The sequence below is a fragment of the Trachymyrmex cornetzi genome, unplaced genomic scaffold (genome assembly GCF_001594075.2).
Source record: "Trachymyrmex cornetzi isolate Tcor2-1 unplaced genomic scaffold, Tcor1.1 scaffold23, whole genome shotgun sequence".
Taxonomy (NCBI): domain Eukaryota; kingdom Metazoa; phylum Arthropoda; class Insecta; order Hymenoptera; family Formicidae; genus Trachymyrmex; species Trachymyrmex cornetzi.
The window spans coordinates 1357335-1373470 of NW_017296956.1; the positions used below are offsets into that span (position 1 = coordinate 1357335).

At 32.9% G+C, this 16136-nt stretch overlaps 1 protein-coding gene across 1 annotated transcript in view; it reads right to left on the minus strand.

Moving 5' to 3' along the window:
* Positions 1-1889: 1889 nt before the first annotated feature.
* Positions 1890-16136, minus strand: part of Gfrl (Glial cell line-derived neurotrophic family receptor-like) — a 58186-nt gene continuing 43939 nt past the window's right edge. Inside the window, exon 14 of the mRNA XM_018506680.1 lies at positions 1890-2108. Within this exon, the coding sequence (XP_018362182.1) occupies positions 1890-2108 (219 nt within the window). The remainder of the gene's footprint in view (positions 2109-16136) is intronic.

Genomic DNA, 16136 nt, shown 5'->3' on the forward strand with positions numbered 1-16136 from the left:
AGTAGATTAGTGCTTAGCCATTTATACAGACTGCCTCTCGAGTTACGGTCGATTTATTATACACGTGTCATACTCTCGTCCCGAACGATCGCGAATCGCGCCCACCGCATTTTGCCCTTCTATCGTGATCTGTTATGATCGATTTTATTTCAATTTTGTGGGATGCCTCTTGAGGCCAACTTCGAAAACGTGCGGCTTTTATATGTCTTTACTTTTATTTTTCTTCGATCAATTTGTCAAGATTGCCGCTCTATCGCGTCAAAAGCGCGAATTAATTCGAATTATTAATTTATTTTCCATCCGGATTAACATTGTAATATAATATTAACGATAATATAATTGTGCGAAGAGTTTCAACGTTTAAAAATAAAATACTTCGAGTATATACATATGTAATAATTTTATTCAACAATTTGCAACAAAATGTTTCTATCTATTTATGGACTTTGCGTTAATCATCCGCTTTTCTAAGTAATGATTGTAATCTTGTCTGCCAATCAAGATTCGACATTGAAAATTTATTTTATATGTATATTTACATTATATATAGAATATATATATAATTTATATATGTATATATTTAATCTCATTACAAAACGCAAAAATCTTGATTTCTCTCATTTTTCAACATTTCTCAGTTTTTATATATCATTAATATTATTCTCCATCAATCACTCGCCCGTAAATCATCTTGTAATCAAACATCATCAGTACCGCGTACGATTGTTAATGATTAACTCGCGATGCAACTCGTGTCCAAGTTACGTCGGTTGCATGTCGATTGCGCATAGTCTCATCGCAAAACACTTTTGACGGCGAAATTATTGTGAAAAATGAAAACACAATTATTGATCAATGATTTCTACTTGATTTCGCGCATTTGACAAATGTATTCCGTGTCAATCTCGTTTCCAAAACTCATCAAACTCGACCTCAAAGCGGTGTCGATCGTCCAGGGCATCATCGATCATCTGTCATTAATCCTTCGAGTACTGCCTAGCGCAACAGCACTATTTTGCAGTAAGTGTTATTACAGTATTATTATAGTATAACGCAATATACTTCAGTCAGGCATACTTGTCGCGTTCGTAGTATACATTAGCATCTACAGCAAATGCTTTTAAACTGTTTGAACATGCAATAAATATTTTGTGTGTAAAAGTATATGTAAATTTGCTATTTTCTCTAATATGTTTGTGTGTGTGTGTGTGTTTGGAAAATAAAATCTGGATAATCTTAAAATAGGCAGTTTTAATGCAGTTTAAACACATGTTACAATTTTTATTAGTGCCTTAATAACTTTTGTAATTGCTATAAAAAGTAAATGATAAAATAAAATGTTAAAATAAAAAAGAATGTATGTACATAGAAAACATAATAACGTGTAAAAATAAGAGCATATTCTTCTTTAGAATTTTGTCTGAAAAGAAAAATAATTTTGTTTAACATACAGTATTGATTTAATGTTAATTATGATAACCATTGCATGTTCCAAGACCCGGAATTGTATGACAGTCGAAGAATTAAGAATAAGGTTCGAGGACGCCCTGTCGAGATGTAGTACGTAACAAAAATACCATTAAATATCAATATATATTTAATAATATCTTCAACGGCGCGGTGAGCGATCCGCGATCGGCGGGAATGTGTGGGAATCTGTGCGGATCCGCCGATCGATCCCTGCGATCTGTCGATCCGCACGGCGATCGAGGGGTAGGCGGGGGTTTCTTCCCTTCGTGGATCTGCGCCCTTCAAGGCCACGAGTTCTCTCTCATCAGGGTGGAACCGCCTATTGTCGGAACCGCCGCTACCACGTGAACGCGACATGTGGCGATCCTCCGCAAGGAGGACACTCGATACAGATTCTTAGTGATATCTTGATGTCCCTGTCACGAACCAAAGAGGCAAGTCGACCCAAAGAAGCTGATTGCAAACAGAACAACAAGGAGCACCGATGACGACCTGGAGATCGCCGCTTCGTTGCTGTACGGCATCTTCACCTCAACCTCGGCCATTTTGAAGATCGAGAGTAGCGGATGCGTGCGTACCTCGTGATGCTTATTGTTGATCTTGTCGCTGAGATCTTGCATCATCGATGCGCACTCCTCCTGCAAATCGAGCATGTTCATTAGCACATTTTCAAATTCAATTCAATTCACACATACAATTCAAATTTTTACACAAAAATAGCTTTTTTATTTCAACGTGAACTTAATGCGATATTTGATTAATTATTAAATCTTTTCATCTATTATAATTGATCAAATAATAATCGTATTATAAGAAATCATTCTTGTCTGATTTTTTAATGTTCCAGCGTCATTATAAGTTAATTCTTGTTCGAATTTAGATGTATTACTTCGAGTTTTTAGTAAATAGTATAGTAAAGTCGATAGAAAAATATATAAGCGAAATTTAAAATTATTAATAATAAAGTGGTTTTTATTCATAAAAATGCAAAACGAATAATAATTGCAAACAAATAAATAATAATCACAGGATGTTTCGCACCCCATCCAATTTTCTTCAGTTAAACAAATGAAAAGTTAAAACATTAATAAATTGTCTGTTTCTTCTATATTCAGGTGAGAATAGCTCAAAGCTGAGTAAAAACGGTTGCCTTTCACGGTATTAATTTGTACCCATGAATTTTAATTAAACGTTTAATTTGGAGTAACGTGCGAACTGTTAACTGCGTTTCGACTCTTATCTACCATTACCTTAGAATATTATTAAAAAAGTTTTTTTGACAAAAAAAACCTATTTCGGCTTTTTTACTTTACCAACTAAACATATTCTCGCTTGAGAGAGAACAAAGAATTTATTATTTAAAATTTGTAAAATAATTTTTCATCTTTATTTCTTAACACAATGACGTAGAAAGATGTTTGTTGATACTTTTATTTTTGTATTTTCTAATTCCTGATATATGTTTAGCTTCAGATATAGTTAGACGATTTTTTATTAAATTTTATTATTTAACAATTATTATCGATCTCTATTAGGTTTAATTACGTTCATACTACTATTATTTAATTACATTTTGATATAGTTTTAATGTTTTAACTTTTTATTTATTTAAATGAAGAAGACTTCGTGAGTATGAAACATCTAGCAATTACTATATATTTGTTTGCGATTATTAATCGTTTTGAACTTTTATGGATAAGTCATCTTGTTGGTAAACATTTTAAACTTTACTTGTTTATTTGGCCATTAACCTTACATTTTGTTTATTATTTTGCATATCGAGCTTGTAGCTTCTCATTTTGATATTTTCGAGTTTTTATTATTTTTAATCTTTTTTTATATAACTTTATTTTAAAAACAATAAACAGAAAAAATTATGTACTATCAAGTCAAAGAAAAGATTATAAGTAAAAATTAACTTTTCCAATAATCTTATTTGTGATTGACAAAATATTAGTGTACTTATGTACACTAAAATACTAAAACATTATAACATCGTGAAAAAATAAATCGATTAGAACTTATGAAATTTTCATTTAAGAAACGCATTAATTTTGATCGAAGAATTCGTGAAGTGACGATAGATCTAGATCGTTTATAACGACCGGAATAAATTCTTCCTCAAAGTATAATCTTCATGAAAGCACGCGAATTTTTCGTTTTACTATCAATAGTTGTCCTACCAGAATTCAAGTTTTCTCTCGAATACGACTTAACGACGTCGAATGTAACCCCTCTCCCTTTATCGTGTACCTCTTTCCAGACAGAATCCAGCATCGATTTCCATTTTCAATCCTATCCCGCTACCCATCCGCTACGCGCAGCCCTTGTTCCTCGTCCCCAAAATTACCCTCGGCTCGTTGAATCTTTAATTTCCGGCGTAGGAGTCCGCGAAGCTGGAAGCGATTTTTGGTGATATCTTTCTGGTGCGCCACGTGGCCCGACCAGATTTCTCAACGCCGGCGTTTCATTCGCTCGTTTCGTGCCGAGCGAGGTTTTCAATGAGATTAAATTCCGCGTAGAAGCTGGAATCTTGCGCGAATAACTTTGCTGTGACGAGCTGGTGTAGCTTCCAGCGTGGAATGAAACTTTCGACGAGTTCGACCATGATATCTTTGGTGCTCGGAAAAACGACGTGAGTCGTCTAATTTGAGATATGTCTTCGATGCATTAAAAGTCTACATCGTAAAACTAAGTTTTTATTATACTTCGCAATCATAATATAATCTATACTTTTAAGAGCAATTTTATGACGTAAAAGTACTATGAATTTTTTCTCTTTTTTATCAAGAGTTTTGCTTAGGTTTTTTATAATTGCGATAATCCGATATTAATATGCATTAAATGATAAATTTGTTTTTTTTTTACATTTACATTTATATTATTTCCATCTTTGTCAAGTCACGTATTTAACGTAAAATACTTGATATACAAAATAGTAAAGATATCTAACCGCGAAACAACGTTGTGGTATATCCGTGCACTCAATAATTAACTCGCCACGTGTGAGAAACTCGGGGTTTACAATTAGCACCAGCCAATACGTAAAATGAATTATCGTACTGGGCTTTTGTCAGGCCATGCTTGGATCATTACTGCTTCGTGCAGTTCCATTTAATTAGCCTAAAAACCCAACCAAGCGCATCTGGCGTGTTTCGCATCTTCTTTTATTTATGGATTGTGTCCATTTTACAGTCAAGTATAATTGTTGAATTTAGATATTTAAATTACTAAAATAGACGCATCACACGGAATTAAAAAGAATTAAATAAATTCGTATGTAACTGTAGGATTTTAAAAATCGCACAAGCAGCTTTCATGTGATTATTTTCTGATCGAGCTGTCCATCATATTAAAAAAAATATATATATATATATAATTTAAAATAAAGAAGACAAAAAATAAATTTTGTATAAGTAAAAAAAGTATATTTTTCTCAAATAAAATGACTAAATTTATATTTTAAAATGACATTAAGTTTTATTTTTTTCAATCATTAATTGACAGATTTATTGTTTAAAATTTATTGTTTCAGCTCTCTGTGTGTATAATTCGTGCATTAAATAAAGTAACCGAGTATGTGAAAGTCGTTAATTACTTACTATACTTTTTACTATTATTATTATTTTGCTATTATCAATTTTGTTGTATGGAGAAGTCGACGAGGCTTTTAATTGCTATATGTGTTTCCATGTACTAGGTTTTCAGAATAATCCGACTTTGAATGGAAATGTGCGGCGTGACTTTTTTTTTCATCGGATTATCCGACAGATTCGCAACAGTATTGTGTGCTGCGGATATGTAACTCCTACTTTTTACCCCACGGATTGTGCTGCTTATCTCCCGTCGTGCTTCAACATCAGCCGACACGCGTTTAATTTTTCCCCGGATAATATTTTATTTAATCCGGCTTCGCCGTGAAATAATACATGTATGGTAGATGGTCTTCTGCGAGAATCTCGTTTGTTTCTGCAGTAAAACATCAGTCCCACACACAGAACCGTCAAATAATTCAACAAAAGGCTTTAATGAAGTTAAGTAAAACCAAACTGCTTCTCAGCTTCATCACAAAATTTAAATTTAATAATTTCATAGACTTTATCTATTTTGAATTATTTTTGATTAAGTCAATTGAAAACATTTAACAAAATATATTTTTGCGTACACTAAAAAGAATGTATTAAATTTCAATAAATATTTGTTTAAGTAGTACTAATTAAACATTCACTCATATTAAACAAATATTTACTTAATAAAAAAATTATACTTAAATGAAATTAATGATTCTTATATCAAATAAATATGTATATGTTTACATTTAGTAAAGATTTAGTTAGTAATATTCAAACAAATATTTATTAAAAATTAGTAAGACGTTTTCTCAATATAATAACAATAATAACTATATTCTGATATTCTTTCTGATATTAAATTATGCCATATTTAGACGTGCCAATTTCCAATTTCAAATAAAATCTGTCAGATTTGTCTATTAAATATGGAGCATAATTATATGTTACCCTATATATCTTTTATGTATTCCAATAACGTTTTTAATCATACTGCTTAATAATTCTCGACTGTTTAATTCTTCTTGCAATTGTTAATTATTGCTCAATAATTCTTTTCAAAGGAGTATTCTCAATATAATAACTGTATTGCCCTACTAAAATAATTAATGGCAATTGAAGTAATCAAATCAATCGCGAGTTGCCCTGATTTCGTGCCGAACATAACATTCTGCTGTTTACGCCAGTTGTTTAACGTTATGCTTTAATTAATATCGTGCCGTGCCACATGACGAAACTCACTGGCAGCTCGATGGTTGTTCTAATTTAAGCTCTCTTGTATTATGCGGTACGTGCCTCTTCTACCATATTAATCCAGGGTTAGAAGTACATCCGTGTTACATTACGTTTCGCCAAAATAATTTCACTTTACAGGTAGATACGTGCTAATACAATTATTCGGAAATTGGCGAATGCATAAGTGAATATACAAGGAAAGCTAATAAATTATTTGCGTAAACATCTAATGATAGAAAGGCTGCAATGAATAATGTTGAGCTTATCCGCAAAGGGTTGTGTAGTGTAAGCGATCTTAAGTTGTTTAGAAATGAAAATTGTTAAGACGGCGCTTAACGATCGTAGATGGAAGTAATTTCCAGTAAATAACTATTAAAATTATCTTGTTTAATAATTTGCGTACAACGCCGAGAAAGTTGTTAAAGGAGATAGAATTAGTCAATGTAAAATGAGTCTCAGAACATAATAAATTTTAATAAAAATGTGTGTAAACTACTGTGGTGGATCACATTTTTTAACTTGAAAATAGTTAGTCGATTTTTTTTACATAGACAATCATCTGTGTGTGATGTTTTACACTCTAATTAAAATCTTTATTATTAACAACATATTACTGATATTGTATATTACTGATTGATTTCTGATTTATTAGTATTTGAAAACATTATATGGACATGGATTCAATCACAATTTTTTGATGAAAGTAAGTAGAAACTGAACAAATATTAAACGGAACAAGCATATTAACAAACTTGTTATGACAGTACTTCTAAAAGAACAAAATAAAGGATTTAATACAACGTTTTTTTATTGCGAGTTTTCGATAGAATTTCATATTTAAAGATACGTAAAAAATAGTTAAACAATATCCATAAGAAACAATATGTCATAGTTTACACTTTTTCCGCCGCTGCGCACTGGGGTACATAAATGTCTCTGATGACTATTCCCGAGTTAACGAGAAATTGTATTTATGTAATTTGCAAAATATCAAAGTTATTGTTATATACTGTTGCGCTCGCCGCGTGAAACGTTGCACTCCCGCAGGCGAACGCGCTCTTGCGACACTTTCGCACGCACACAAAATGAACAAACACAGTTACTACTCTTTAGAAGAAATGCGATTATTCGCGAACAGCATAATCTGTCAACTCGCTGTCAAGACCGTTCCAGTCAATCAAAATCATCATCAAGGATCGATCTTCTTTTTTGCTATCTCTTCATCGATTTTCCTTACCCGCATATGCAAGAACATGGAAGCGTAGAGAGCAACACTATTTTTAAACAGATGAGTACAATAAGACGCTTTACAAAAATTAATAATAAATAATTAAATATATTACAAATATTAATAATAATTAAAAATAAAATTCAAAATTTTTTTCATGCTAATAGTGCTATCTAAATTGATCAGTCCTTTTCTCAGTAGCACAAACGAAGATTAAGCCGACAACGATCGCGCTTATCTGAGCAGAAACTTGTTCGATTGGCTTAAAGAAGTGTCACGAGCTAAAATGTGATGACACTAAACCTCGAACATGATCGTGCTATTCTCTTCGAAAGACGATCTCAATTGGCGATCACCAGAAACTAATGGTTCTCCTTATAGCATCGTCACGGGATCGGCCATTTATCCCCGCGTGAATGAAGACAGGTGCAAGACGCAGCGTACCTGCAGGTGCAACTGCATCTGGTGATGAGGCAGGTACCATTATCTCCTCCGTCAGGACGAATCGTTTATTAATGGTCGACTAATTGGATTTCTGGACTGAGGAGTGATTACGTCCGAACGTGACCTCGTATATGTTGACAGGAAAGGGAGCAAGAGGTACGAGGCATATAGGGTGTCCCAGATCTTTCTGTATCTTCCTTTGTAATTATGAGATTTTTCATTTAAAAACAATTTTTTTTAAACGAACGAATCTTTAAATTCAGACAGTTGAAAATTTAAATATTATTTAAATTTAAAAGATACAAGAAAAATATTTAATTATGTTTAATCTCACATAGTTTATATTTTGAACAGTATTGTATCTTCTAAAGAAATATTTTTAAAGTTATGTTACGTCAAATAATTAATAATTAATGTTGAGGCAAATTGTTAAGAAGAATCGTTAACAAATAATCGGTATGTAATGTTACTGCAGCAATATGTTGTATATAATATACAACTTTTGAGACACTCCGTATGCAGCTAATGGAAGACAGATTCATTCTACAATGGCGATCTCTCCATTGGTCCTTGCATCTCGCTCAATATCTTCCCTTTCAATCGGGTATACATCTGATATCAGAGAACGATTGTTGCTGTCGTCGCTCGAAGATAACTTGTAATTGCAGCTCGCAATGATGAAACAATGGCACCTATATAATAGCGTACATATACAGAGTCCGTATGTGAATGACGCGATGATATTGCTATTGATAAAAGGATGAGAAATGATTATGACCGAATAACTGCAACAGTAAGCAATTAATTGTGTAAGATGAAGAAACGGTTTCTTATAAAATGATCTTTATTCTTTTAGAAATATTTTCCTTGAAGTTATTCACATAATACGTATAAACTCTAATTAATCTTTTAATACTTCTATTCATATTATTTAAAACGGTTTTTATAAATGATGCTGTCTACGTAATTATATTATTGAATTCTAATTAATTATAATTTACCTGGGTAAGAAAAATGAGGGAAATTATGGTTTGTTGAAATAATGAAGTAATTTTTGTTGTAATAAAATTTCTGTAACAAAAGAATCTTTTTACATTTACAATATCGTGTGTTGCACGATCATGCGGTGTGGCATTTCGTGCTTCATAGTTTTTTATCGCTGAGAGAAGAGGAAAATTGTCGTCGCGAGGCAGCCGCCAATAAAATTTCGTCGTTAAAGAATCCGGGCGCACATTTTCGCATGGCTACTTAATCAATAACGACGTTGAGAAGCCCACTCGACGTTGCTCATTAAGACACGAGGGGAGAGGAGTGTATGAAAGACGAAGAACGGTGCGAGTAAAAGCTATCGAGGTAAGGCCGAATGAGGGTAAAGCCACCGAGGAGGGCATAGAGGGTAGAAATTGCAAAAAAAGAACCTGAAAAGAAGGAATAACGACATGCAACGCACACCAGCTTTGTAACACGTAAAGGCTTACGGGAAGCGGGCTCGTCACGCAATGCAAATGAGCATAACATTCGCGAAAAACGATAGCAGGCCTTTGACAGGCAACATCGGGATCCTTTAAGAATATTAAGTTTTCTCTTGGTTGCACACCGGAAAGTTATAAAACAAAAGTAGTTTGTGAAAGAAAACTTTGTGTTCCAATTGTATCACTTATAATATTTATAAATACAATTAACACAATTATTATTTGTTAATTTTCGAACTATAATTCTACGCGGCTTATTGCAACACGAGGATAACTATTGTCTATATATAATTTAACATTTCCTCTCACTGTGTACATTTACCGTTAATTGTTTTCTACAATTTTGCGTGACTGTAAATCGTATTTTCTAAATATGCATAGAGTTCCGAGAGACCTTTAACCCGAGAAAATATATTCTGTTCACTTCACTTTAACGTCTAATGCCGGTGCACGAAAAAACCCGCCGACACTCTCGCGTTAAGGAGTCCGTCCCCTTTTCTTGCCGAGGGATGCATCGTTAACGGGATCCACGTTCATATTTCATCCCTGGTGTATCTCATCGAAGCAAGCGGAGTCTTCCGACTATCCAACGATCTCGCCATTTTTCCGTGTCTGTCCTTACTCGAGGGTGCAAATCTCGACTTGAATTCTCCCGGCTGCCCTTTCTTCACGCTTCATCTTACTTTCTCTCTTTCTACGAGCGAGCGGTCTTAGATTGTCGGAGTAATCGCTAGATTTGGCGGATCTTAAATCTCGCGCGTCGACGCTAATCGTCATCCGATTTAGAGATCCTTTTACTCACATAGCAAGAAGCTAAAACAGCTATAAGGTAAGAGGATTTGTAGTGGCTTGTGAGTGGCTAAATTGTCGACAACTTCGTAATTCATCGCACTATTTCTAGCAACGTAAAGTGACACAAATAAAGAAAGTTCTCTTCCTCTCGACTTTGAAGCAATGCGCCATCAATACAAGTAATTTCATATTGCTGATAGTTGCATCTCTTTTTTCTTTTTTATACCTCTCAATTCCGATATACTGAGTTTATGTATTATTAAAATTATTAGTCAGTAAGTACAAGATTACATAAACTGGAAATTGTGAAAAAAATTCATATAGAAATATCATTAAGTACCAAGATTCGCTTTAAACAAATATGACCCTCTTATTTGTTTATTTATGTTATTTATTAATTATTAAATATTTGATATCTTTTTTTGTGATAAATTAATAAAATAAGAATTTTATGACGATTAATTTTATTAATTTTATATTTTTAATTATTTTAATTCATAAATTTAATACTTTCCACAAAGGTGGTGTACCTTAGGAGATTTACAGATATGATTTAGGCCAGTATCTGCCTAAATTATATCTTTTGCAGTATATGCTGCAAAAAGATTTATTGTACATTAATTTATTACTGATAACAAATATGTAATTATAGATACCTAAAGCATCAAGCTATAATTTTGGACGTTTATTTCCATGCAAATCAGTATTAAATGAAAAATATAATAGAAAAAAAAAATAACTTAAATGATACGCATTTAGCAACTCTCTTTTAGGACTTGTTCAATTAAACATTGTTAAAAAATATGGTAATTCAAGAAGAGAGCGATATGTCACATATAATTTTTAATTAGACACATTTTTAATTCTTACTTAAAAAATCGAATATCGGAAAGTTATTAGTATATGAGCATGCGGCATTGCATATTGTGAATCATTTGATTAATTTACCATCGCATTAAGAGCATTAAACAAGCTGTCGTGGTCGCTGTAAGTGTCTGCAACATATTAACGTTGATGGTCGAATATTCGGATTACAGCACAAAATTCAGGAGGTAACGTTCAATTATGAGCTACGTGGCGTATTTTGCGCCACGGAATCGCGTAAATTTTGTATAAACCTGCATAATGAGCGTTATCGGCTTTGCTGTTCGGCTTTCAGCTGAAGAAAGCGTCCACGAATAAGAGGATTAACCGAGGATCGCGGCCGATCAAGGTCAACGCAAGTTACGCCACTATACTTCAGTGCAACTTGCCTCTTCGTTCACAAATGATCGTGTATTTACTTGATAAATATCTCCGTATAACAAATCAAATTAACCAAGACTCCTTATAAATCAAAGAACTGGAAAGAATAAGGGCGTTAGGAGTCAGGCGCAGAAGAGACGTCACGCAAATAAGTTTCGAGCTTCATAGGTGTATTATTTGCGCGACGTCTTCTGCGCCTGACTCCAAACGCCCTTATTCTTTCAAATTTTTTCATAAGTATCTTTGTGAAATGACTAACTGACAGATAAGTGTTAAAAGACGGAGTCAAATAAAAACAGAAAGTAATATTTTAGAAACAAGAAATAATATCATAAGATAAAGAAGTAGAAGGAAGAAGAAGAAACATGGTACTATGATATTTCTGTTTGATTTGAAAATGATATGTATTATTTATAAAAGTTGGTATTTAAAAACTTTCCGCCTCTCTCAACTCAATCTCTACAACATTATATATATGTATATATAAAAATAAAATATTACTTTTAATATTCTGCTATATACTCGGCAAACACGCAAACAATGCTTCCGAAGAGAAATAAAAAAAATCGTGCTGGCAAATTGCTTCGCGTCTTGTTTCAATTTATTACTTGAAAAGGCATAATGAAGCCGCGCTGAAATCACGTTAATACCAAAAAACAATCGGCACGAAAGTGGTCCGCATCGTTGTTGAGCGTGTTACAAGCGATAGGTGGGTAAGTACGTGTGAACATACTGTGGCGATAGTTTGCACAAACTTTAAAGTAAACGAAACGAGCCGAAAAAGTAATCGCTGCGGAAAGAAGGTAGTATAACGTGGTCTACCAGTAAATTCTTCTAAAAGGAGCAAAACTGCTGTTATGACTGGGCTTTCTTTTATTTGATGAGTATATGTGTATGTGTGTGCGTGCGCACACACACACACATATATATATATACATTATATTTACTATTAATACATATATTATATATATGTACATATTAAATACATGTACAAAATATACGCTAATGTCGAAAGATTTTGATTATTGCAAAGATAATAAGAAATTAATTATGAAATAAAATTATGTTTTAAAAGTTTGTATAATATATCTGTATAATATATTCTACATGTGCGGGAATATATTATAAACAGTATCTCGCTAATATTTTAACATATATTTTATGGTTATTCGTGTTTAAAAAAAAATTAAAAATCAAAGATATATTTAAAATGTCAGCAATTTATATTTATTTATATTTTGTAACATTATTATATATTATATTAAGAATGTCAATATACATTTATTATATTATACATGTACAAGAAAAGATTATTATATACTTATGCATGACTTTAGTGTATTAATACTTTTACTATTTCAAGTGTATATATGTATAATTAAATGTTTTTTCCAAAAGAGTGAAACAATCGCATGTCAAACATAGGGATCCGAAGTTTATGAGAGTAGTACTGCTGGTTACACTCTGTACGGTCTGCTTCCCTTTAAATCGGTGAAAATAAGGAGTTTGCGTGTTAAAGGGTCTTTCCCGTTGTTCCGCGTGTTCGTTCTTAAACTCTAAAGCGCCCTCGAGGCGTCGGCGCTCTGTTGGACTGTTCTAACAATGGAAGAGAAATTTCATACTCCCATGAAGATCGACTGTCCGGAACGCAAAAGTTATCTGGTACTTAGCATTCATAAGTGATATTGAACATAAAGTAAAATAAAGCGATTAGCTTGTGATCTACTACGCTCGTTTCTTTACATCACAACTGCTGATGTAAAGAAAATTTTACTTTCAACGCTTTAGGGTAGCTCCAAAATGTAGAAAATGAAAATACTTCGCTTGATTAAATATTTTATTAAAATAACAATAACAATTAACATACTTTTTCTTCTCTTTCTTTCAAAGGCAAAAGAGAAAAATAATAACAAGTAAAAATTAAAATGTATATAAGTTAAATTGCAATAATTATAATAGGATGATAGAAAATGCAATATGTTTATCCATTGTCCATTATGATAGAAAAATTGTAAAATTAAAAAAATATTTTGTGTAAATTTGAAGAAATTCTAAAAAGGTTTTTACTATTATTTTATTCCCAATAGAATAGGATATCGGTATATAAAGGAAAGAGAGAGGGAAAGAAGAAGAAAAAGATTGAGTTGAAATGTATATATCCATGTTTCCTAACATCCCTCTTTCGTATTGAAGTATATGTTAGTATATTCCATAGCATTCAAGTATTAAAGTTTGATTAAAATTGACGAGTTGACTGTCAAAGAGACGACCTTCCTCTTCTCTGATCTTACATATGATCTTAAAATGCCCGAAGCATCGGAGCCACGTTAAAAATGAAAGATCGCTCTTCTCCGACTTACGCTTTGTAGTCGCCCCTGCGGCGCCGCTGTCTCAACATCGAACTTCAGACGGCAAGCTCTTGCGTATATCAAGTTCGTAGCTTCCGTTGAAATGAAATTAAATTGAAGATTTAAGACGCGGAATCTACGGACATGCTTCTAGACGCGGCAAAAGTGAAATCGTTAGTTGCTTCCTAGTTATATTAATTATTCCGCCAACTTTCGCAGCAGTTGCAACAATCTGTCGAAAAGAGGAATCTTGAAAATTGTGTTGCACGTAATTTTCACTTAAGATTCGAATTAACTCGCGCGTTAAAGAATTGTAAAGCAGTCCGTCGCCGTCTGGTGCTTTATATGGAGTTATATTAAGCCGCGCGAAGAATGGCTTCTCTGAGAGATCATCCGCGGGCGTCAGCTCGAACAGCGAGACTGATAAAAAAAAGTAGCTTTCCGCTTTGTCTTGCTGTCGTAGAGCGAACTGATAGACGTGGAAGAACCGCGTCGTTCGTCGAAAGCAATCGTCGCGGCGCGTGAGCGGAATACTCGCGTGAACACGTAACGCAACTACGTGTCCCGCCGGCCGTGACGACAAGTCGTTTCTCTCCTCGTCAAATTGGCAGCTCGGCAATACGTATACGTAAGGAGGTATTATCAGGAACGCGTCTCTCAGCATCGTCATTCTCTATAGGACGTTGTTACACTGAGACGGATAACGAAATCCAAACGAATGTTCGTACGGCGCCATGTGTAAGATAGTCATGAAAAGTCTAAATTAAAAAAAGGATAAGCGAGAAATAGGAGAGAAAAAGAGAGAAGGAATGAGTTAGAGTACTAATTTTGAAATTTAATTTTATTTTTCTAACAATCTCTCTCAAAAGATTTGTAAATGAAAAGATTTTAAGACTTTGAAGTCATAAATTCTAGTCATAAAATTATTTAATTTCTGTAATTAAATTTAAATATTAATATCTGATTAGAGAAATTAAAAAAAGAATTGTTCAAATTAAAGCACAGTCCTTAATGTAGTTCTAATATATTAAACAGATGTATAGTGATGTTTGTGAACTTCACTTATGGCAGTTATGGCGAACGACAATCGTTATGCAGTGAGTTTTATCATGCAGAAATCCAAGAAAGGTGCTCAGTGTCAGGTAGTTTGATGCTCTCATGCATCTTCGATGAAGCTTGCGAGATGCCTCGGGACTTCGCCCTTTCCTCTGTCCCGTTACCGTAATAAAATTTGAATCGATCTCTTTATGACAGTTGAAATGACGCTGTCGACTTTAAATTATAAATCGAAATTTTGAATACAACCTAGTTGAATATAATCTATGCGATTAAATATTTATTTATTAAAGTTATTAATCAGTTGTATTAATAATTTTAAAAAGTTTTGTTCATTTCGTTCAAATGTATTTTCAATTTTATTTCGTATTGTTTAAGAAAACTAGTTTTACGTTTGTAACTCTATTTTTCGTTATTAATAACACAAATATGTTATCATGCAATATATTATTAGATATATTCACGAATTATAATAATATTAAAAGTTTGTAATTTCATACTGAAAGTCATCCACAGATAAAACATTATTTTTACTAATAAAAGTAGTTCTGTCTCGTGTGATCGTTCGTCTCATATGGAGGACAATCTCAATATTGATGGAGAATAATAAGGATCGTTGTGACAAGCACAGGTACGTCTATAAAATATAGATATATAAAAAAATGAATCAATTTTAAAATTTGGATCCTTTACTCTTATTAGAATCTGGAAATCTGGCGTTTCTCACAACTTTTCAAAAAGTTATAAACTTATAAAAGTCGCTCATTAAGATGAATAGAAGCAAAAATTTTCAATTTAAAAGGCTCTCATTAAGATGAATAGAATTAAAGATTTTTCGGCAACATACGTAAGCGTAGATTGTAGTTCGAACAAAAGTTTATTGTTAATTTATTCTTTTAATCTTATGACTAAGAATCATTGATCGTTTATTTATTTAAATTCTTTTAATCTTATGACTGCGAACTATTTTTATACTATTTATATTGTATACTGAAGATGGCCTGATATAGGCCGAATCGTCTATAATTTGTATCTCTAACGTAAGAATTTTAAATATATAACATTCGCAAAAAACGCCTTGCGCGTAGCTGAATGCTCTTTATATTTTATGTTTGTAATATTAAAAGTCTTAAAATGAGTGATATCGCAATTGTAACGTCCTCAAAGCACAAAATGTCAGCAATGTTAAGGTGTTAAGATCTAACGATGTTCTCGTTTGAGAAATTGACACATTACGATATCGCAACCTTATCTCAATGAAGATGACAATATTACG